Source organism: Neomonachus schauinslandi, chromosome 4 (genome assembly GCF_002201575.2).
Source record: "Neomonachus schauinslandi chromosome 4, ASM220157v2, whole genome shotgun sequence".
In the NCBI taxonomy this organism is placed as follows: domain Eukaryota; kingdom Metazoa; phylum Chordata; class Mammalia; order Carnivora; family Phocidae; genus Neomonachus; species Neomonachus schauinslandi.
This window is the reverse complement of record NC_058406.1, coordinates 90,580,068-90,599,577: the sequence shown is the minus strand read 5'-3', so window position 1 is coordinate 90,599,577 and position 19,510 is coordinate 90,580,068. Positions and strand designations below refer to the sequence as shown.

At 55.8% G+C, this 19,510-nt stretch overlaps 2 protein-coding genes across 2 annotated transcripts in view; both read right to left on the bottom strand.

Annotated features, from left to right (window-relative positions):
- Nucleotides 1–171: 171 nt before the first annotated feature.
- ATXN7L2 (ataxin 7 like 2) lies at nt 172–8,886 on the bottom strand. The gene is made up of 11 exons (XM_021690177.2): nt 8,760–8,886; nt 6,786–6,851; nt 6,322–6,426; nt 5,707–5,917; nt 5,111–5,397; nt 4,386–4,468; nt 3,762–4,012; nt 2,760–2,958; nt 2,512–2,633; nt 1,230–2,025; nt 172–245 (listed from the first exon to the last, which is right to left on the bottom strand). Exons 1-11 carry the CDS (start codon nt 8,884–8,886, stop codon nt 231–233), a joined length of 2,262 nt encoding a protein of 753 aa, XP_021545852.1. The 3' UTR covers nt 172–230.
- A 4,360-nt stretch (nt 8,887–13,246) lies between these two features.
- SYPL2 (synaptophysin like 2) overlaps nt 13,247–19,510 on the bottom strand; it is a 25,927-nt gene continuing 19,663 nt past the window's right edge. Inside the window, exons 3-6 of the mRNA XM_021690230.1 lie at nt 17,307–17,431; nt 16,022–16,223; nt 14,930–15,121; nt 13,247–13,393 (exon numbers count right to left, since the gene is read on the bottom strand). Of these exons, the coding sequence (XP_021545905.1) occupies nt 13,247–13,393; nt 14,930–15,121; nt 16,022–16,223; nt 17,307–17,431 (666 nt within the window). The remainder of the gene's footprint in view (nt 13,394–14,929; nt 15,122–16,021; nt 16,224–17,306; nt 17,432–19,510) is intronic.

The following is a 19,510-nucleotide window of genomic DNA, read 5'->3' as shown; positions in this document are numbered from 1 at the left end:
GGACAGCAAGGACATTCATTTTATTACATCTTTTTCCTTCCTTTTCTATGTTTCTGTTTTTACATTTTCTTAGCAGCAACAGAACAGGGAGACAGTCTTGAGGTATTTTAAAGAGTTTTTTTTCTTAAAAAAAATAATATAAAGTTATAAAAAGCGGCCGCAGCCTGGGGCCCGGATCTGGAGGGGAGGAGGTGCTGACGGCTCCGTCGCAGTGGGCAGGCACTTTCTTGTTAATGGGCTTTAGACTGCAGGAAGACAAGAGGCAAGAGACACGGTCAGGCTAGGGGCCTACCAGTCCTCCTACCCAGTGAACTGTGTGCATAATTAGAGCTAACGCTTGTTTTCCTCCTGGCCAGGCTGGTGACGAACGCTGGACGCAGGGAAAGATGAATGCCAGCCGAGCGGGACAGCCTGAGAACGTCCATGCGCACACGCACACACACGTGAGGGCACCGTCCGACTCACTACTCTCGTACGGGTGCCAGAGGAGTGGGTATGCATCTGGCCTGTGCCTACAGAGGAAAAGCAGCCCCCTTCTCACCCCCGCTAAGTCCCTCCTGGCCGAGATCCTCTGGACAGCCCAGAGTGTGCTACTCCAGGGCTCCCATCAGAAGAGGCACAGAAACCTGGCTGCTGGCTTTCCCAGAAACCCTGGAGGACTTGCCTGGCACCTGAAATCCTGGAAGTGGGCACCTATGCATACATGGACCTTGCATGGTGTCCCTGCCCTTCCAGGTCCTGACGCCCAGAGGCAGAACCCATGAACAAGACCAGCCCACGCACCCCGCCGCCGGGCATATCAGGCCACGGCTCAGGGACCCAAACTCAACCCCGCTGCCCAAACCTTTCCCCATCAGAGTTCATGAAGTCCAACTTCCTTTCCTTCAGGGGACAGAGGTAGCTCCAGTTCCTGGTGTGGGGGGTCAGAAAGTGGCCCTTTCATTGAAACAGAAGCAGATGCGGGGGCAGGGGAGCGGGAGCATCTCCTCAGCTCAAGGGAGAGCTAGCGGAAGGCCCATCAAGCAAAAGCTGGGTCACCTTTCAAAGAGCTGACCCACGTCTCCCTAGAAAAGACAGCCCAAGAGCTCTCTCAACTTCCCCCTTCAGAATCCCTTCCCTGCACAAACGTTTACTTAGCACCTTCTCCGTGCCAGGTGCCCACTGTGCGTTCTACCCTCGTCCATCCTGATCTCTCCCTGCCCGTGCTCTTCAGGGAGCTGGGCTGGTACCTTCAGCGTAGAACACTTCTCCTCAAAGGCCATGGCAGGCCCCGGCTTCTTGCGGCGCACGGAGCAGGCCGCATCGGCAGGGCCACCGGCCTGGCAGTGCTTGGCCTTCACCGGCCGGCAGTAAGTGGCCAGGTTTTTCTGCTTCTTGGCTACCTCCTCCTCAGAGAGGCAGTTGGTGGACAGGGCCTTGGCTGGGTGTCCAGCCGCTCCCCGGTTGTCCAGCTGAGAAGCCTTGACGGGTGTGGGGGGCTGATGAGGGGAGCCCCGACAGTCCAGAGGCCCTGCCCGCTTCACTCTTGGCCCCACCGTCCCATTAAGCCCCAGGCCCAGGGCTGTTTTAGTCTTGGCCGAGAGGCCCCGGCAGCTGGAGGGTTTGCCTTTTCCAGAGGGCTCCAGGATGCAGGTCCGTTTGAAAGTGGTGGGGCCTGGGGATAACTTTCGCTTTCGAGAAGGGGCCTCCACCTCGACCCCGTCCTTGCCTTTGGACGACTTGCTGGCCTTCGAAGGCGGGAGTCGGCTGAAGGATGGGGATGGCGTGTTGGCAGGCAGGGGTGAGGTGATGGCCTGGCTCCCGCCCATGCACTCCGCCTGGCTGCAGGCCGCTGCCACGCTGGGGGAACCTGCAGGGTAGCTGGGGACAAGGCTGTCCTTGGCGGGGGGCGTGGAGGCCGGGCAGGCAGGTCGAGGGGGTGGGCCTGGAAGGCGGGGGCAGCTGCCCATAGAGGATGGGCTCAGGGGAGCAGAGAGCGGGGAGCTGACAAGGTGGGATGGAGGCTCAGCCGCCGGTGGGATCTTCCTGCAGTAAAAAGAGAGCTCCGCTGTGACGCCAGGCAAGAAGGAGGACCTCCCCACCAGCCTCCACCCGGCTCTCTGCCCCACCTAGAAATGGCCCACAGAGCCCCGGCCTTGCTGCCATCTGCTGGGAGACACTGGAACTGACGCTTAGGAAGAGCACACGGGTAGGCAGGAATGAACGAGTATCTAGACCCATTCAGAACCTCATTTCAAATTTCAGTTTCGGCATCTCCTATCCCTAGTTACCCAAAAGGTACTGGAAGTGACGGATAAGAGCCGGGCTTCACTCCCACACCACCCACTCTTGCCCTGCCTCAGCCCAGCCTCAGGCTGTCAAGTTCCCCCACGTCCTCTTCATTCTATCTGGGGTCTTGCCAAACAGCCGAACGGCATCTATGGGTAGGTGAGAAGAATGAGAGCTTCTGAAGCCCATGGATGTCCGGGGCCCGGGGTCTAGAGAGGGCAGTTCCGGGCCCAAAAGACTCACTTCCACATGTGGGAGCTGAGGTGCCGTTCCAGCATGGAGCTCAGTGCTGAGCAGAACCGGTCCAGCCGGCGGCTAAACACGTAGCATCCCGGACTCACCAACCGGCTCCCAAAGGTGCAGAACTAGAGGCAGAAGGAAGGGCCACGGTTAGTGGGGCCTGGGACACAGGGAGGTCTCCTGTGCAAAGGATCTGTGGGCCGGGAGGGTTGGGCCACCCCCCACCCCAGGTCCCTGCCCCAGGTCCTTACCGCCTGTGGCCGCGGGGGCCGGGTTGCATAATGGCAGTCAGGGGGAAGGTGGAGGTCCTCAGATGTCCCCTCCTCCTCACTCTCCTCGCTGGAGGCCTGGGCCCCACCCCGGGGCAGGGGAAAGGGGAACAGGCCTGGGTCCCCATCACCACCACAGGGGCCTTCATCATCCAACTCACTCTCAGAGGAGGCCCGGGACCTGGAAGGGCCAAAGGGGATGTGAGGGCAAGGAGACCGGAGTGGGTCAGGGTGGGGGTGTCCCTGAACCCGCCAAGCTCCAGAAAGCCAGGGCAGACCCCCTGCTGGGCAAGGAGACAAAAAGGAAGGAGGACAGCAAGGGAGGAACAACAGAGCTCACAGAGTAAGAGCCAGAAAGGTCAGGGGCCACAGCTCCCAAGGGATCCTCTCCCCAGCCCCTTCACTTCCCAGGCCCTGCCTCCTCGGGGGGAAATCTGCTCCAGATTCGCCTCCTCCAGAAAATCTTCTGAGTTTAACTGCACCCAGCTCTGGTCAGCCCAGTCAATTCTCTGAACCCCCTTCTTGCATCACATATTCCTGTGAGCCTGTCTGTGAGCTGAGCCTGTTTCAGGTCTGCCCTTGTGTTACGGGCAGAGATGCGTGTGCGTCTCCTTCGGCAAGGTGGGCTCTCCCCGGGCTCCAGCGCGGCCTCTGCACACGAAGGGGCCAGTGAGTGAGTACACAGTAGGACGGCCTCACCCAGGACCCTGACCCTTGCGGATCCCCAGGTACAAGTTTTGGCCCGTGGGAAGCAGCCGGGCCGAGGTTTTTATCCCGGCCGTGGAAGCAGCACCCTACCGAGAGGCTGAGGTTCAGCGGTGTTGTGCCGGGGAAGGAGCAGGGAGTCACCTACTCCGCACCACTGCCAGGGGCCCCAGCTATCCCCCCAACTGGGGCAGACTGAGACTCCCTGGGCCTGTCTCCCGGGGTCCCCAATGGCTCGGGACCAAGTGTCCCCAGTCGGGGACTGGACCCCGCACGTACCTGGGCAGTGCACAGTACGGGTAGGTCTGCTTGGCGCGAGCAGAGAAGGTGCTGCTGGGGGCGGCCGCTGCCACAACCTGGACTGAGGAGGGGGGCTCCTGGGAGGGGCGCTCAAGGGTGGGCTCCCTGCGCCCTGGGCTCTTCTCTTTGGGAGACTCCCCTTTGCGGGAATTGGCCTTCAGCTCTGCCACTAGCACGTCAAAGTCCTTGGCTCGGCCCTGGACCTCCCGGCGCTGGTGCACCGAGTGGATCTAGAAGAGAGCAGGGTGAGGAGTGGGGGGGGGGGGGGGGTGGGGGGGGGGGGGGGGGGGGGGGGTGAGCTGAGCAGGAGTGAGGGGCAGCAGTGTGCGCTAGCCTGGGCAAGCAGAGAGGGGGGCATGAGTGTGTTTGTACGTGTATTTGTCTTTGTTCCACTCCCCCCACAGGCTCAGAACCTTCCTTTGGAGTGGGGCAGTCTGCCTGCTGCTCCCAGCCTGGGCCCCCTGGGGGCAGCCTCCTCTCCCCTTGCCTCACTTGGGCTTCACCCCACCCCGAGCTGAATCTTGGATAACACTGCAGTTTCTCTCCTCGCCCAGGCCCCGTGTCTGTGCTGTCCTCCCTCACTGTGCGTGGGACTGAGATTACCTTGCAGGTCAGCAGGCGAGTGCAGATCTTTTTGGTCTCTGGGTTTATTACCCCACACTGCCTGTTGAGGTCGCACTCCTTTCCTGTGGGGAAAACCGTTCGCATGAACCCCAAGGCCATTTCCAGGAGGCCCAAGGGAAAGCCTGGGAAGAGCTGGGCCTACGGCAGAAGAACCTCTGGCCTTCAAGTCCGGGGCTGCAGCCTTCCAGAGAAACTCCTCTGGGCATCAGAGAGAAACTCTCTGCTGCAGAGGCACAAGAACCATCCCCGCCCCCATTCCCAGCCCAGGCACTCCTTTTGGCGATTCCAATCTAAAACAGGGCAACACAGATCACGGCACAAAGCTAGCCACAGGCTGGGATGCCAGGGAAACCAGCAGTGGGGGGTCTGGTGCCCTGGATCTAGGTGAGAGGAGAGAGAAAGGTCAACAGCCCGGGGTGAGGAAGAATACCTTCCCCTGCTTGGGCATAAGCTCCCTTTGCCTTGACCAGGAAACCTGGGCTGGAGAGAAGCTTCCTAGAAAGCAAGGAGTTCAAGTGTATGTCCACGTCAAGCAGTGACCAGGGGCCCCGGTATCCTGGCGACCAGGGGCCCCGGTATCCTGGCAACCAGGGACGGCCAGGCCCACTCCTTCCTTACCCCTCTCCTTCAGGCCCAAGGACCAAGCTGTCCAAAGGGGTCCCCCACTCTACCTTCCTGACCCCCAAGACCACATGACTACTCACGGGCCATCTTCCGGTGGGTTTTGGGGGGCAGCCTGGCCCCACCAGGCTCCTTTTCAGGGGGACTGCCTTCAGCCCGGTGACTGGGGCCCTCGCTGGGAGTCATCTCGATGTTCTCTCTCCCTGGAGGTTCTTTAGAAGGGGGTGCCGTGGGGTTTCTTCCCGGGGAGTCCTTGGTGAGGCCAGCAGGCTGGCTGAGGAGAGCAGAGGGCGGGGCCAGCCTGATTCCATGTCCGTCGGGCTTCGGGAGACTGGACATCTTCTCCAAATTCACCACAGGTACGAAAAGGCTACACATGGAGAGAGGGTGTGGGCTGGGGGATGGGGGGCTAGGCCTGGGCCCTGGACTCTAGCCCAGAGCTACCTCCTCCCCAGCCCTGGAACTTGGGTGGGCTCCACCAGGGGTGCAGGACGTGGCGAAAGGGCACCCCATATTCCCTGGATCACACGGAAGGGAGCTGCAGAGAGAGAGAGAGAGTGGCTGCCTCCTGCTGTGAGCAGGGCCCATTGCCCCACAGCTGTCTCCATTTATGTTAACGCCTCCCCGGGCTAGGGTCAGGGTCAAGGCTGGTCTCGGGGAGTCTCCAGCCTCTCCTTACCAGAGGTTGTCCTTCTGTGTCTTCTCAGGAGGCGGGTGGCCACGGCTCCGGGACCCCTGGCCCTTCTCCCTGGAGGAGGTTTTGGTGGAACCTGGGGCCCTGCAAGCTGGGCCCTGCCCATTCACTACATGGCATTTCTGAGAGCTGGCAGGGGCTGGAGGTGGGGGTGGGGCCCGGGCGTAAAGCTTGCTGAGGGGCCCATGTCTTCTTTCTGTCACCAGGAGGTGGAGAGAGTAATCGAGGTGAGTGGTATCAACTGCCTCCTTCCCCCATCTCCTGACCCTGCTCACAAACTCACGATACCAAAATCTGCAATTTCCCAAGCCTGAGATTCTAAATTTGCCATTTTCCCACTTGAATCTGAGCCTTCCAGACTCAAAATTAGAACTCGGCTTCCTGAACCTCTTTGCTCTTCCCCTAATTTCACTAGATGCTAGAATTTTGCTCAAACAATCATTCTGACCCGCCACAGTCCTCTGAAGCCACCCCCAGGACCTTCTGATCCCCAAGCCCTCCCCCCCAGGACCCACATGACCTCCCAACTGACCCTGTCCTCAGAGTTCCACGTTCCACCTTCCCCTGTCCCCTCTATCTCCTCCCTAGGGCTCCCCTCACCGCAGTGCTTCTGGAAAGCTTGAGGCTTCACCACTTGGCTGCAGTGGTTACACACAACCAAATAGAAGTCGTCATGGGCAGGGCAGTGCCCGAAGATGGACATGTCTGCAATGACAGAAGCCCTTATCACTGGGGCTGGGGATCCCAGGGTTTCCCTGTAAGATCAGGCAGCACCCCGCCTGCCCACCCCCCCCCAGCTGACATGACAGGCTTTATGCTGCCTGCTCTCAGCTTCTAGAGCTCAACCTAAGAACGTGGGCTGTCAGGTGAGTGAGCCCAATCACCTACGATTAGGATCTCCCACAACGGGTCACAGGAGGCAGGGGAATGGGCTGACTCAGACCTAGCAAAGCGAGGATCCCCAGACCTGCTGCTTCAAGCAGCCACCTCCTGGGATATGTTGAAAGAGAGGAAGGTGGTCCTGTCTGCCCTAGGCCCCAGCCCTAACGCATGTCAACTCCCACCTTCTTTAATGAGGGTCATGGCATCCAGCTTCTTCATGTTTTTGTTACTCTCCTCCACCTCAGCCCCTGGAGGAGAAACACAGCTTAGAAGGACCACCCCCACCCCAGGAACCCCGGCTCCCACCCAACCAGTGCTGGCAGCTGAGGAGTAGGAAGCCTGCACTCTCTAACAAGCTCCCGGTGCTCAGGACCCCTTGGAGAGCCTTTCAGTGGGTCATTCTCAAGTGCCCATTCTTCCTTCAGCTACCTCTGGAATCAGCTGACCCCCTTAGGAAGGATCCTGCCACCTTTCTTAGGGACCCTCCACTCCAAAGCACAATTCAGGGTTCCACTGCTGAGTAGCTGGGTGATTGTGAATAAATATGATCTCTTTTCTGGGCCCGCTTCCCCACTTAAATGGGAAACAATCCTTAACATGTTTTACTATAAATCTCCAAGTCCCTTCTTGAGATTTCTCAGATGGGTCCTTCCTGCTACTCTGTGCCACACCAAACAGATATCTCCCAGGTCCCCATCCCCATGAATGCGATTTTCTTCCACCTGGGTTACCGTGGTACTGACAAAGTTACACCCAGCTTCTCAGGTCCTGCATTGACAGGATGGTCACAGAGCAGAGAAACTGCTGTCTCGGGGGTCCTTTGGCATCTTCAAAGTCCCTTTGGTCAGCTATGCAAGCGCCCCCCCCTTTAGAAGGGCTTTGGGCAAGGGTTGCCCTTATACCTCAGTTTCTGGGTTGATGACAAAAACATCTTAGCTGTGCAAAGCAGCTCTTTCCCCCATCCCCCTACCTTACTCCTCTCCCCTCCCTCCTCTATGCCCCCTCCCTGTCCCTTGGAAAAAAAATCAATTCTGAGTCACCAAACCCGTCTGATTCCATTTCCGGTTCTCAAAGCACCCAGACCCTGACAATGGCCCCATCCTTGCCCACCCAGCATGGGGCAGTCCTGGGGTGGCCTGGCCTTCCACTCAGATGTGCTTCTAACACCTACTAACAGATTTGCCCCTTTCTAGGATGAGAAGATCGCTGACAGTCTTACATAATCTCTAGATATGAGGGGTAGTGGGTTAGGCATGCAAGAGACAAGGGGGAGCTCCCACTCTTAAGTCCGTTAAAATGCACTGATGGGCAGAACTGAGCTGGGAGTGGGATGTCTGAGGAGAACAAGTGTCATCAGAGACCGCTCCATGCGGTCTCCTCCTCCACCTCTTCACTTGCAAACTTCTTCAGGGCTGTGATGCCTGCTGTCACCCCAAAGGCCACGAGGCCAGGTGCCCCCTGGGGCCCAGGAGACAAAGATCAGCAGAAGGGGCTGTCAGCACGCTTACCAAAGGCACTCAGGGGCCTAGAGAAGGTGGGGGTCAGGGGAGAGAGCCAAGAGGCAGGGCAAGAGGCCCGGGAAAGGACTGAGGGTTGGAGGCACAGAGGGATGGATGGACGAAAGGAGGGAGGAAGGGAGGATGGATAGATGGATGGACCGACGAACTAATGCGGAGGGGGCGGGGGTCCAGTAGCACTGCAACCCGCAGGCAAACGCCGAAAAGGAGCAGGAGGTGTGGGGCAGAAGGCGAAGGAACAAGGGGGGTTGGGAGGGGGGCACAGAAGTGGGGTGCGTGGGAAACACGTGGAGAGGACTGTTGCGGACGGGGAAAGCCCTAGGCAGGTGCAGGAGGGGCGGAAGCTAGAGGACAGCAGGCGAAGAGAAAGGTAAAAGCAAGCAGATGTTGGGGCAGGTACTGGGCACCGGCAGAGGCAGAGGTGGGCAGGGTGGGCTACGGGCGGTGGGCCGGCGCTAGGACCCGGAGGCGCGAAGGTGACGGAGCAGGCGGGCACTAGGACCCGGCGGGTCCTTTGTTTGGGGGGCCGGGGAGCCGGACGGCGGCTCCCGTCGGCGGCTCCCCTCTGCTGGCGGGGGCCCGGAGAGGGGGAGGGGAGACAGTGATGGGGTCCCCGGACTCTAGGGGAGCTTCACTCACCGTCGGCCGCGGGCAGGTCGGCCCGTTCCACCCACGAGCTCCAGCTCTGTCCCGCGAAGTCATCGAGACTCGGCACCCGCCGCTCCAGAGCGGCCATTGCTGCCGCCGCGCGTTCACGCACCGCCATCACCGCCGCGGACGCGCGCCCGCCCCGGCGCCACCGCCGCGCGGCCCCCTCCCCCTAGCCCCGCCGCGGGCACGCCTCCCCTCTCCCTCCCACCTTTCCAGCTCACTCTTTGCGCAAGCGCAGCACAGGTTGTCTGCCCCTCACTCTCCCTCTCACATAGCCTTCTGGGAAGTGTAGTCTTGGAGGGACTTGCCGGTGCCTACGGAGCTTGCAGCAAGAGCCCCTCCAAAATGCACAATTGCGGAGGGCAAAGAGACCAAAGCCCCAGGACCTCCTCTCCTAACCCTTGTGCACACATTCTTTGTGCTACCAGCACGCTCTCCCAAGCTCACTGCATACACACCCCAGCCCCAAGCCTCCCTCTGCCCAAGACGCCCCTCTAAGCCGTGCCTTCGCCAGCTGGCTGGCGCCCCTTCCCGGGCTGGCGGTCAGGAAGCGACTTCGCTCCCCTGTAGATCGAATAGGGTAGGTGCAGGGAGGTGGGCGCTGTGAATCCGAAGGACAAGGGGAGGGAGTCTGTAGGATATGCTGAAGGACACAAGGGTTGGAGTGGGGGAGGGTCCTCGGCTCTCGTGTTGTGTCTCTTCTGTGGGAAACCCACGGTGCCCTGAAGCAGGGTAGAGGGCTGGAGTGGCGTTGTCTGGGTTTGGGAGGACCTAGATGAGCTGATCAAGATCACCTGTCAGGATGACAGAAGGCTATCTCTGAGCCAGAGCCAGCCCCGGAACTGGGGTGGCCCCGAGGCTGCTGGTGTTTGCAGCATCTCTGCTGATCCTTCTCTCCTCCTGAGAACTGCGATCGATACCCTGTACCGCCTCTTCCCAAACCCTGGCTGGACCCTGACTCCATCCATCACTCTGGTTTCTTTTTCTAATGAATATTTTCTCTGCTGGAAAGCCTGCTACCAGAGCCTCAGCATAGGGAGATTTCTCATCAGATCTGTCATTTTCCTTGCTAAGGCCTGGAAAATACCTTAATCATCTTCTTTCTTCTTCTCAGCTGATAACATTTCTTCCCAGCCTCCCACAATCAAGAGACAAAAGCCTGCCCCCCCCCATCACATCAGAAAAGAGAGACTAGTTCTCTTTTCCCTTTTCAACTCTCACAGCTCACCCCATATTCATTCCTTCAGCTAAAGGAAACCAAACTGGAGGCAAGTAAGTCAAGGTCTGTGACTTCAAGACCTCAGACTTTCTTCTCATTTTCACCCAGGGAAGGTTTAAGTACTGTGAAGATAATCTCTGAGGGCAGAGATTCTTAACCTGAGAACCACAGATGATGGGGGGGGGGGGGGGAGGTGGTCCAGGAACTTGTTGAAATTGAATGTAACATCGTGTGCAAGTGTGTTTTTTCTAGGGAATGTAAGGGTCGCTTGTCAGAAGGGGGAGAGATGTGCAAGTTTGTTCAGAAAGAACCTTTATAGTTAAAAGGGCAAGGCATATGGCCCTCACCTCCTGACAGGAAGCTTAGGAGAGCAAATGGGAACAGCACTGTGAAAGCCACTGTCTCTTGCCTTTTGAGTTTGCTCAAATTTGCTAACCAGTCTCAGTTACTTTGGACTAATTGGTGCCACTAAAAGAGGAAACGCAGACTCTACTGCTTGGGGTGCAGAGTGGAGAGGAGTGGAATGATGTTTTGGCAGAAATGCAAGAACTTAAAGCAATGGGAAGAAGAGGAAAAAAAATCCCTGGAAGGGCTCTAGTCTTAGCTCCTTCATGGCAAATGCTTTGAAGCACTGTTTATTCAAATGTGTAATAACAAGCATCGGAAAACAACATGCAACATTCTCCCCCCACCCCCCATCCCGATCTTCAATCCCAGAAGGAAGAGACCTATGATCATGATAGTGGAGAGAACTCAAAATTCCGAAAAGGTCCTCAGTGGGCACTCTGGCAGTGTCAGAGTTTAGTAGGGCAGAGGGCAAGCATCCTACCTGTTGGCCTCCTGCAATCTGGAGAAACCAGACACAGTCTCCTACCCTAGTCCCCACTAGGCAAAGCAGTGGTGCCAGCCCTGATTGGAGGGGACATGAGGCCTATGAGGACAGCTCTGCCCTCGGCACTTGGCCTAGCCCAGCCCTCTGGAGGTAATGAGGTGAAGTAGCCTTTCCTCTTAGGGTGGTCATGGAAAGCAAGGCCATAGCCAAAATCAAGGCCCTTCTCGATGAGAACAAGCCAGCCTCTTGAGGAGGAGAAAGAGCCTTCTCTGCTCTAGGGAGAGTTCTGGGCTAGGAGTCCTTGGCAGGAGTGCATACCCACCCCACCCCACCCCCCTTCCCCTAGCTCAAGGGCCAGTTGCTAACTTCAGCCCCCAAATGAGAACACTTTATCCATCACATTTCAAATAAATTATAAATACATACACAGAATCCAAACAAAGTTCCAGTAGAAGCTGCTCACAGCCCCTCACAGGGGCCAGCTTAAAGAAAAATGGTCACCTCTTTGTTCTCTGTGTCTCTGGAGCTATAGGCAAAACCGTTCCCCCTCTTGCTTGAGTAACCATGGGGACAGTTCAGGACAGAGAGAGGTTCAGACTTAGAAACACTCTCATCCCCATCTCCTCTCTTCCCTCCTCAAATTCCTTCCCCAAAATCCAAAAACAAAACAAAACAAAAAACCTAATTCTTTCACTGAAGGGTTCTGGAGCATTTGAGGAGGTAAATCTCACACTCCCCCTGTCAAGTGGGGAGACTCTGACCCAAAGAAGAAATGATTGGCCCAAAGTCAAAGATCCTGTCTTCTGGGTACTCCGGTAATGTGCACATTACTATGGATGGTGTTTAGGGAGGTGAGAAGGTTGGAGGGGTTGTCTCAGTCCGGAGGAGAAATTGGCACAGGGCACATTCACCTTTGGGATGATAAGTGGGCTAATTGGCACTGGATTGGAAAATGGCTGGATTCTTCCTTCTCCATCCTTCTCTGAGCAGCCCTATGGCCAAGGTCAGACTAAAGTGCTTTGAGCTGGGTAGGAGATGAATGGCCCTTTTCCAGTCAGCACTGACTCTTAGGCCCTGGGGTCCAGAGAGGACTGAAGGAGGTGTCAGAAAGAGGAGACATATCAAAGACAAATATGGAACTGGGTCCCAAAGTGAAGAAGCACCAATAGCATTGGCCTGCCCTGGACTGGGGTTCGGGCGGGGAGGGATAGAGCCTGGGAGAAATGAGGAAGCAGGGGAGGACCAGAGGGCAAACCGAGAGGGCATGTCCTTTTGTAAAGGTGAGGCACGGAAGTATGAAACAGAGGCCAGAGAAGGAGTTGTGGGTTGGGGGAAAACGAGGAAGAAATGGGCCCATCCATCCATGTCCTGGGGCTCTGGGGCAACTTAGCCTCATGATGGGCCTTTGGGCCCTTCCAAGGTCCCTATCTGGACCCACAGGAATGAAAGGAAGGCCTGGACAGACATGGAAAAGGATCTGAATGCCTCAAACCCAAGAGGCTGGGGAAGGGAGATGGACAGAGAGGTTGGAGGTGGGGAGGGCTGAAATGGAGATGCTCCTAGACCACTCATCTTGTGTCCCGTACGTGAGACTAAGCCCAAGAAGGAGGGCAGGGAGGAAGGTCGGGAGTTTCTAGGGCAAGTGCGAGTGTAGCGGTGGTAGAAAGTGCCCCAGCCTAGAGAGGTGGGAGGACTGAAGGAACAGAAGAAATGCTTCCCCAGCAAGTTTCCTGGCTTCAGGATCTTGAAGTTGCAACCCAGTTGCAATATATCTGCTCCCCACTGAGTCCAGGCCACATCAGGACCCTCTACAGAGCTGTTTTCTAGGCTAGTTGGCCTCCTGGGTTCCCACATGGTAGGCTGTGTGGCTGAGCAGAGGCCAGAGGGAAAAGTGGGAGAGCGCGGGCGGACTGGAGATGGGGGCGGACACAGGCTTAGATGACAACCATTGAAGAGGGGTCACTGAACTGCTGGTGGGCCCTTCATGCAAGGGACCAGGAAGAAGGCTGCCAGCCAATTGCCCCTCCCCCCACTTTTATTGAAGCCGACACGTTGATAGAAGTGGCTGCTAGGAACGAGTCTCAGGACTCTGGTCTCCTGCCCCCTGCAGTAGAGGCTCATTCTCAGAGGCTATAAGGGTATAAGTAAGACCCCAAGTAAGATGCTGGGGGTCCAGGCAGTAGACAAGAAGCCGTGAGCTCCTGCCATCCGAGGCTCCAGCCAGAGGAGGGCTAGGAAGCCACTGGGAGGGCTGCCCGGGTTTCTGACAGCTGATGCCTGCCCATCCATCAGCGACGACGTCTCAAAGCTCAAAGCCCAGAATGACGGGGAGGGGAGTTGGAGAAGGAAGAGGAGGGAGGTCCTGGAAGCTGGAGGTGGTTGAAGAGGTGCTGTCCTGTTCGGGAGGAGCCAGGTGGGGGCTGCTTACTGCTTCTCCACTGCTCCCTGCTCAGCAGCGCTCTCCAGGCTGGGGCCCTGGCCCTGGTCCTGGCCCTGCCCGTGCCACGGAGTCTCCTTGAACACAAACCAACAGTTCCCGGCCCACAGGAAGAAGTTGATAAAGCCAAAGAGCTGCAAAGACATCAGGGAAGTTTGTGAGAACAGTAAGGAGGGCATTGTGGGAACTGAGGGGGGTGGGGCGGGGGAGTCCCTGTGGTGGGTGGGGGAAGAGGCTGAGGGCTGGGAAGACTAAAATACAGAGAACTGGATGTAGAGGCAGGGTTCAATGCCAATACCCACCACGGGTTCTCTGATCAAAGTCTCTAACTGTCCACAGCACGCACCTGAGTTGTAGCTTGATCGCTAGGAGAATCTGGCCCCTGGAGTGAAGCATCATGCAAAGCATAGCAAGGAGCAAGGGCTCTAGGGCGCTCTCCACAGCACTGTTCTGAGTGCCTTTTTTCAAGGGTGGGTGTGACCAGAGCTGTCCAAGGTGCTCCTTTCCTGGGCCAGGGACCCAGCCAGGGCTATATTCAACTATTTATTAAAAAATACTTAAGGGGCACCTGGGTGGCTCAGTCAGTTTAAGCGTCTACCTTCGGCTCAGGTCATGATCCCGGCATCCTGGGATCAAGCCCCATATCAGGCTCCCTGCTCAGTAGGGAGCCTGCTTCTCCCTCTCCTGCTCCCCCTACTTGGGCACTCGCGCACTCTCTCTCTTTCTCTCTGTCAAATAAATAAATAAAATCTTTTAAAAAGATACTTAAAAACCTATAAGCAGGTAGTATTTGGGGGGGGACTGTACTGATGTCTGCAATTGACTTCAAAATGCATGAAAAATAAGATGGTTTGATGGATGAAGAGGGGCAGACAGATATGTGATAAAGCATGTCTAGGAAAATGTTAATGGTACAGTTTAGGCGACGAGTGTGTGGGTGTTCACTGTAAAATTCTTACAACTTTACTGTATGTGTGAAAATTTTTACAATAAAATGTTGGGGGCTAAAACCTATCAGCAGGGTTCTAACAAGGTCTAGAAGGTTCCCTGGTGTGCCAGCGATGAAACCCCTTCAGTTGCTGGGCCTTGGGGAGTTCTAAGCCATTTTCAGGACAAGGCTAAGGTGATGGGGGCATTTGAAAAGCTTGAAGCCTCAGCTATGTGCCAACTGATATGGAAAGATTTCCACATTCTAACAACCGGGATGGCCAAACCTCTGTGTACCAGCTGGGCCCACCCTTGCCCAAAGCCCCTTTCCAGTTTAGAGGCCTGGGTGACAATGAAGCCCTTCTCTTTCACTCTGGGTCTGCTCCCAGTCTTGAGCCCAGCCACACAGCCTGCGTGCCCCTTCACATGCTCGCACACACATTGTCAAGAGGCAGGAGGAGTGGGAGGCAGTCACGGAGAGCATGCCTGGAGGTGGGGAGAAGGGAGATGGGAGGGCAGAGTACAGAAGGAGGAAAGAACAGGAGGCTAGTGGCTCTTGGGTTCCCCCCCAAAACCAACATGTCTTCTCGGGGTCATCCAGGGGCCAGCAGCCACCCGCAGGTGCTGGGGTCACCGGCTCCAGTTGCAGGGGATACGGGCTGGAGAGACCCTCTCTGTTCCTCTCAGAACCTGCCAGCTGGGACCGGCCTCCCCCAGACACCAGCAGCGGCTGCAGGTCTCACCACAGAGATGTTGGCCAGTCCCATAGAGGGCGTGGCCCCAGCACTGCACACCGCTTCCTCTCCATGGCACACTGACATGGCTGCCGTCAGGCTGGATGGCCGTGTGGCCCCCTTGATGTCCGTCAAGCCCTTGCCCCAGGCGGCTGCAGCTACCAGCCAGAAGAAGGTGAAGGAGACAGTCACACAGAAGTCCTGGGAGGAGCAGAGGGACAGGAAATGCACTCAGAAAGGCCCCCCCCCCGATGGCCTACTTCTCTTCCTCTGGCCATAATGCCCTGGGATCCTGCGGTCCCAGGACAGCTACCTCTTGCCGTCCTACCCAACACCTGGAGCCTCAGGGAGCCCAGGTCATCTTAAGGAATCTGTTCACTGCCACTAAAGGAACGCTGCCACTCAGGGCTACCCCTGCCCAGGCCCTCAGAACGGAGGTCAAGCAACGAGGTATCAAGGTACCTGCTGGTCACTGTCACCCCCAAACCCAGGTGGCCTAAACTCCCCACTCTCGCCTTCAAGCCTTTCCTTTGATCACCATTGCTCAGCTACCCCTGGTGGCAGACTGCAGGAGACAAATGGGGTCCTCAAGGGCACCCCTTCCACCTTGCATGCCTGGGTTACGGAGACAGGAGAGGGGGAAGAATATTAATGATAGCTAACACTTATTGAAGCTAACTATATGCCAGATATCTTACCTGTATTTTCACTCATCTCCCCCAAACACTATGAGATAGGTATTATTTTATCCCCCTGTATATTGAGGAACCTGGGGTTTAGAGGGGATAAGTGACTTGTCCAAGAGCACACAGCTATAAAGGACTATCCTGGAATCTGAACCCAGGCAGTCTGGCTCCAGAGCCCACTTCTTGATGCTGCTATGCCCTCTCTGAGCACAGCAAGCGATGGGGGATTGCTAGAGGCAGAGTCCTCGGAGCTGTGGGAACCACAGAACCTGAAGGGGATGAACAGCAAAGAGCTGGCAGGGAGACTCAGGAGTTTCCACATCGGGGTGTCCTCCCCGCTCAACGTGACATCAGTCCCAGGAGGCACACCTCCTCAGTTTCTCCACCCCATCCCTCCTGGCCAATGCCCACTCACCACCAGTGGGAAGCGCTTGTTCTCTGTGTAGAGGTTGTGGAAGCGCAGGTAAAGGACCAGCGCAGCCATGGTGTAGAAGAAGGAGAAGATGCCCAGGGTCACAAAGAATTCGGCGGGAGCAGAGAAATCCCCCATCAGGTGCATGGTCTTGGAGGTGGAGTCCTCATCGCAAAGGGGCATCTCATACTGGACCCGGTTCAACCTGTGGGTGGCAGGGGAGTGTCATCCTGAGCTTGGGGCAATACCCTCCCTGTGGAGGCAGGGGACTGTCCCTGCGCTGGGAATAGTCCTGCGCTACTTCTCACCCTGGGACTCTTACAGAGCCAAGAAAGGGGACATGGAGGGAGGAATGTTTCTGGAGGCAACCTTGCAGTCAAGACAGAAACATCCCCAGAAATCTGGTCCAACTCTACCTCCCATTCAGCCACTACCCCACCCTCATCTACCTTGCCCAGATACGGTGACCATGTATTTCCAGGTATTTCCAGGGCCCTTTAGGTCACAACCACAATATACATAGTGCATCTATTTCTGGTAGCCAAACCACCAGGGAGATCAGCTTCATTTTGCCCCCCAGAGAGCACAGGCCCACAGTGGCCAGGTTAAGGTTGGACTTTCCCATTCTCAGGCCTTATTTAGCACCCCTTCCCCATGAGACTATATGGGACAAAATAAGGACAGAAAACAAAACAAAACCCTGTTATATACAAGAGATATTAACCTAACTTGGCCGTTGGTACTAAAAATTTCTGAAAAGGCGAGCCCTGTCCCCAGCTCTCTTCTGAGCAGTTGGGACTCCCCTCCCTAGGCTCCCAAATAGCCAGGAAAGAGTATTCTTTTCTACCTCCTGGTCAAGGTATATCTCCTTGTATTCTAGTGTACCAGGTGAGGTACCCCACATCAACTCTTTAGGATCTAAGTACTAACAAGCTCCCTAACCTTCAAGGCAAGGAGGAGGTCGCTGAAGGTCAGAGAGACCTGTCCAACTAGCCTCCATTCCAAACTGCATGGGTTCTTTCTGTAGGAACTTTGTTACCTGCTATTGGTTATCTATGGCCTGGAACATTATTATAACAATGACCTATCTGAGCTTCCCTGACATTTTTCTATGGTTAGTGTGTCTGAAATTCCTAAAGGGCAGGAAGGACCGAAGTCTTGTAGTTCTATTTGAACCGAAGTGGCACTAAACAAAAGGTCTTTAGGCTTCTGTAGGAGGAAGAGTCCAAGCAGGTCCTGCCAAACCAGCAAGAGAGGCTGTGTGGGGTCAAAATCAATTCCTGCTCACCTGAAGGGATAGCCGAACAAAACAATGATGGAGCTCACATCCTTGGCTTCGTTGTTGCAGCGAACTGTTGCCCCTGTCTCTCCACTGTAGGAGCCGCAGGACCCGAAGGCGAAAATAGCAAAGAGCTGAGGGAGAGGGAAGCCCTTTGAGAGTCAGAAGGCCTCAACTGGCCAAGGTATATCCACTCAGAACCACCTTCTGACTTCCAGCAGGTACAGTTATGGGGGTGGAGGAGGATTTCCTTTAATCAAGTCCCTCCTGGGCAGGGACTCATGGCTTCCCTTGGCCTTCCTGCCTCAGGATGCTGTGTTCACTGCACCCGAGTGCCAGACCAAATAGCCAAATGAATGAGGTTGACTTGGAGTGGTGTCTCCTCCAAACCCCTCCTTGTACAGATGAGAAAACTGAGACTCAGAGAGCAGAGCAATTTATTAGAGTTCGGCCAGCTAATGAGTGACCAGGGCTAGAGCCCAGATTTCCAAACTCCTAACCCAGGTCTGTTTTTACTCCAGAACGCTACCAAGCATTAGCAAAATCACGTGCACACAACTCTATTCTAAACTCTGGGTGCAAGCCTGGGATGTAGATGAACTGTCTTCTAGGTGCTTAATGTCCAAGACACCAAGACACAGAGAAACACACAGAAAACAATCATTAACAGAGTAAGCTCTGTGCTTACTAAGAATGATTCCACCATGTACAAGCGTGTCTGGAGGGAGACATACAGAGCGCAAATGGATAGTTTCCACATCTTCCCATTGGATGTGACAGGTAGCCTCCTTAAGGTGAGGATGAACACAAAGCAGTTCAGGCTTTTGGAAACGTCTAGCATAAAGCTGGACCTGAATTTCCTCCCCAAGGGAGAGGCACCCTAGAAATAGATACCTCTGTGCCAACTGGGATCAGGCATGTGTTGGAATTCCTTCCATTTCTCCTTTGGAGCTGTCATTGAATCTTGTTCCCTTGTTGCTACCTTCCAGTGGCTTCCTGCCTCACTGGAGGTATAGCTAGAAGGGACAACTTCTGCCAAGCCTTCAGAGGGGCCAGGCGGGGAGCTGTCCCTCGCTCTGCCAGCCTAACTTCTCCTCCCCCAAAGGTCCTTTTCCTTGCAGCGACAGTCCTGGCTCAAGCCCAGAGAAAAGTAGCTTCCACTTGCCTTATCAGCCTCCACTCTTTCCCCAGTGGTGTTTCCCTTTGTAATCTGTTGATGCTGCCATCGCTCAGTGTTAAGAACCAGAGGCATTTCAGATCACTTGAATTGTTTTCCTCTTCACCTTTCATCACATTTTACTAAACCTCCTGTCTTAAGTGAAATGAAATGTCCTCAACCTACGGTTTTAGCATTTCTTTCTGGGGAAACACACTGGTTAGAAAAGGAGGTGAGAAGCTGGAATCTCTGATCCTCCCACCTCATCTGTTCAGGCCCCATTTCCTGTGCACTTACCTTGTACAGGCTTGTACATGATGGAATCATTCTTAGTAAGCACAGAGCTTACTCTGTTAATGATTGTTTTCTGTGTGTTTCTCTGTGTCTTGGTGTCTTGGACATTAAGCACCTAGAAGACAGCTCATCTACGTCCCAGGCTTGCACCCAGAGTTTAGAATAGAGTTGTGTGCACGTGATTTTGCTAATGCTTGGTAGCGTTCTGGAGTAAAAACAGACCTGGGTTAGGAGTTTGGAAATCTGGGTTCTAGCCCTGGTCCAGGTCACTCATTAGCTGGGTGAACTCTAATAAATTGCTCTGCTCTCTGAGTCTCAGTTTTCTCATCTGTACAAGGAGGGGTTTGGAGCAGGCAATCGAGAGGCCTTGCTCTCACTGGATGAGGGTAATGCAATCAGTGTGCTCTTGGCTGGGCTGACCAGCAGCTGTGCTCTGCCCCTGGGGTCGTGCCCGTTGCCCCTGCCCCGCCTTGCATCGTCTGGCCTGGCAGATCTTCTCCATGCTGGAGCCGCTGACCCCTCTCTAAAGGTCATAATGGGCACCTCTCTGTTTCCAGGAGGTTTAGTTCAGACAAATGAGAATGGTCTCCATTTTTAAAACACATCCAGTAGGGGCGCCTGGGTGGCTCAGTCGTTAAGCATCTGCCTTCGGCTCAGGTCATGATCCCAGGGTCCTGGGATCGAGCCCCGCATCCGGCTCCCTGCTCCAAGGGAAGCCTGCTTCTCCCTCGCCCACTCCCCCTGCTTCTCCCTCGCCCACTCC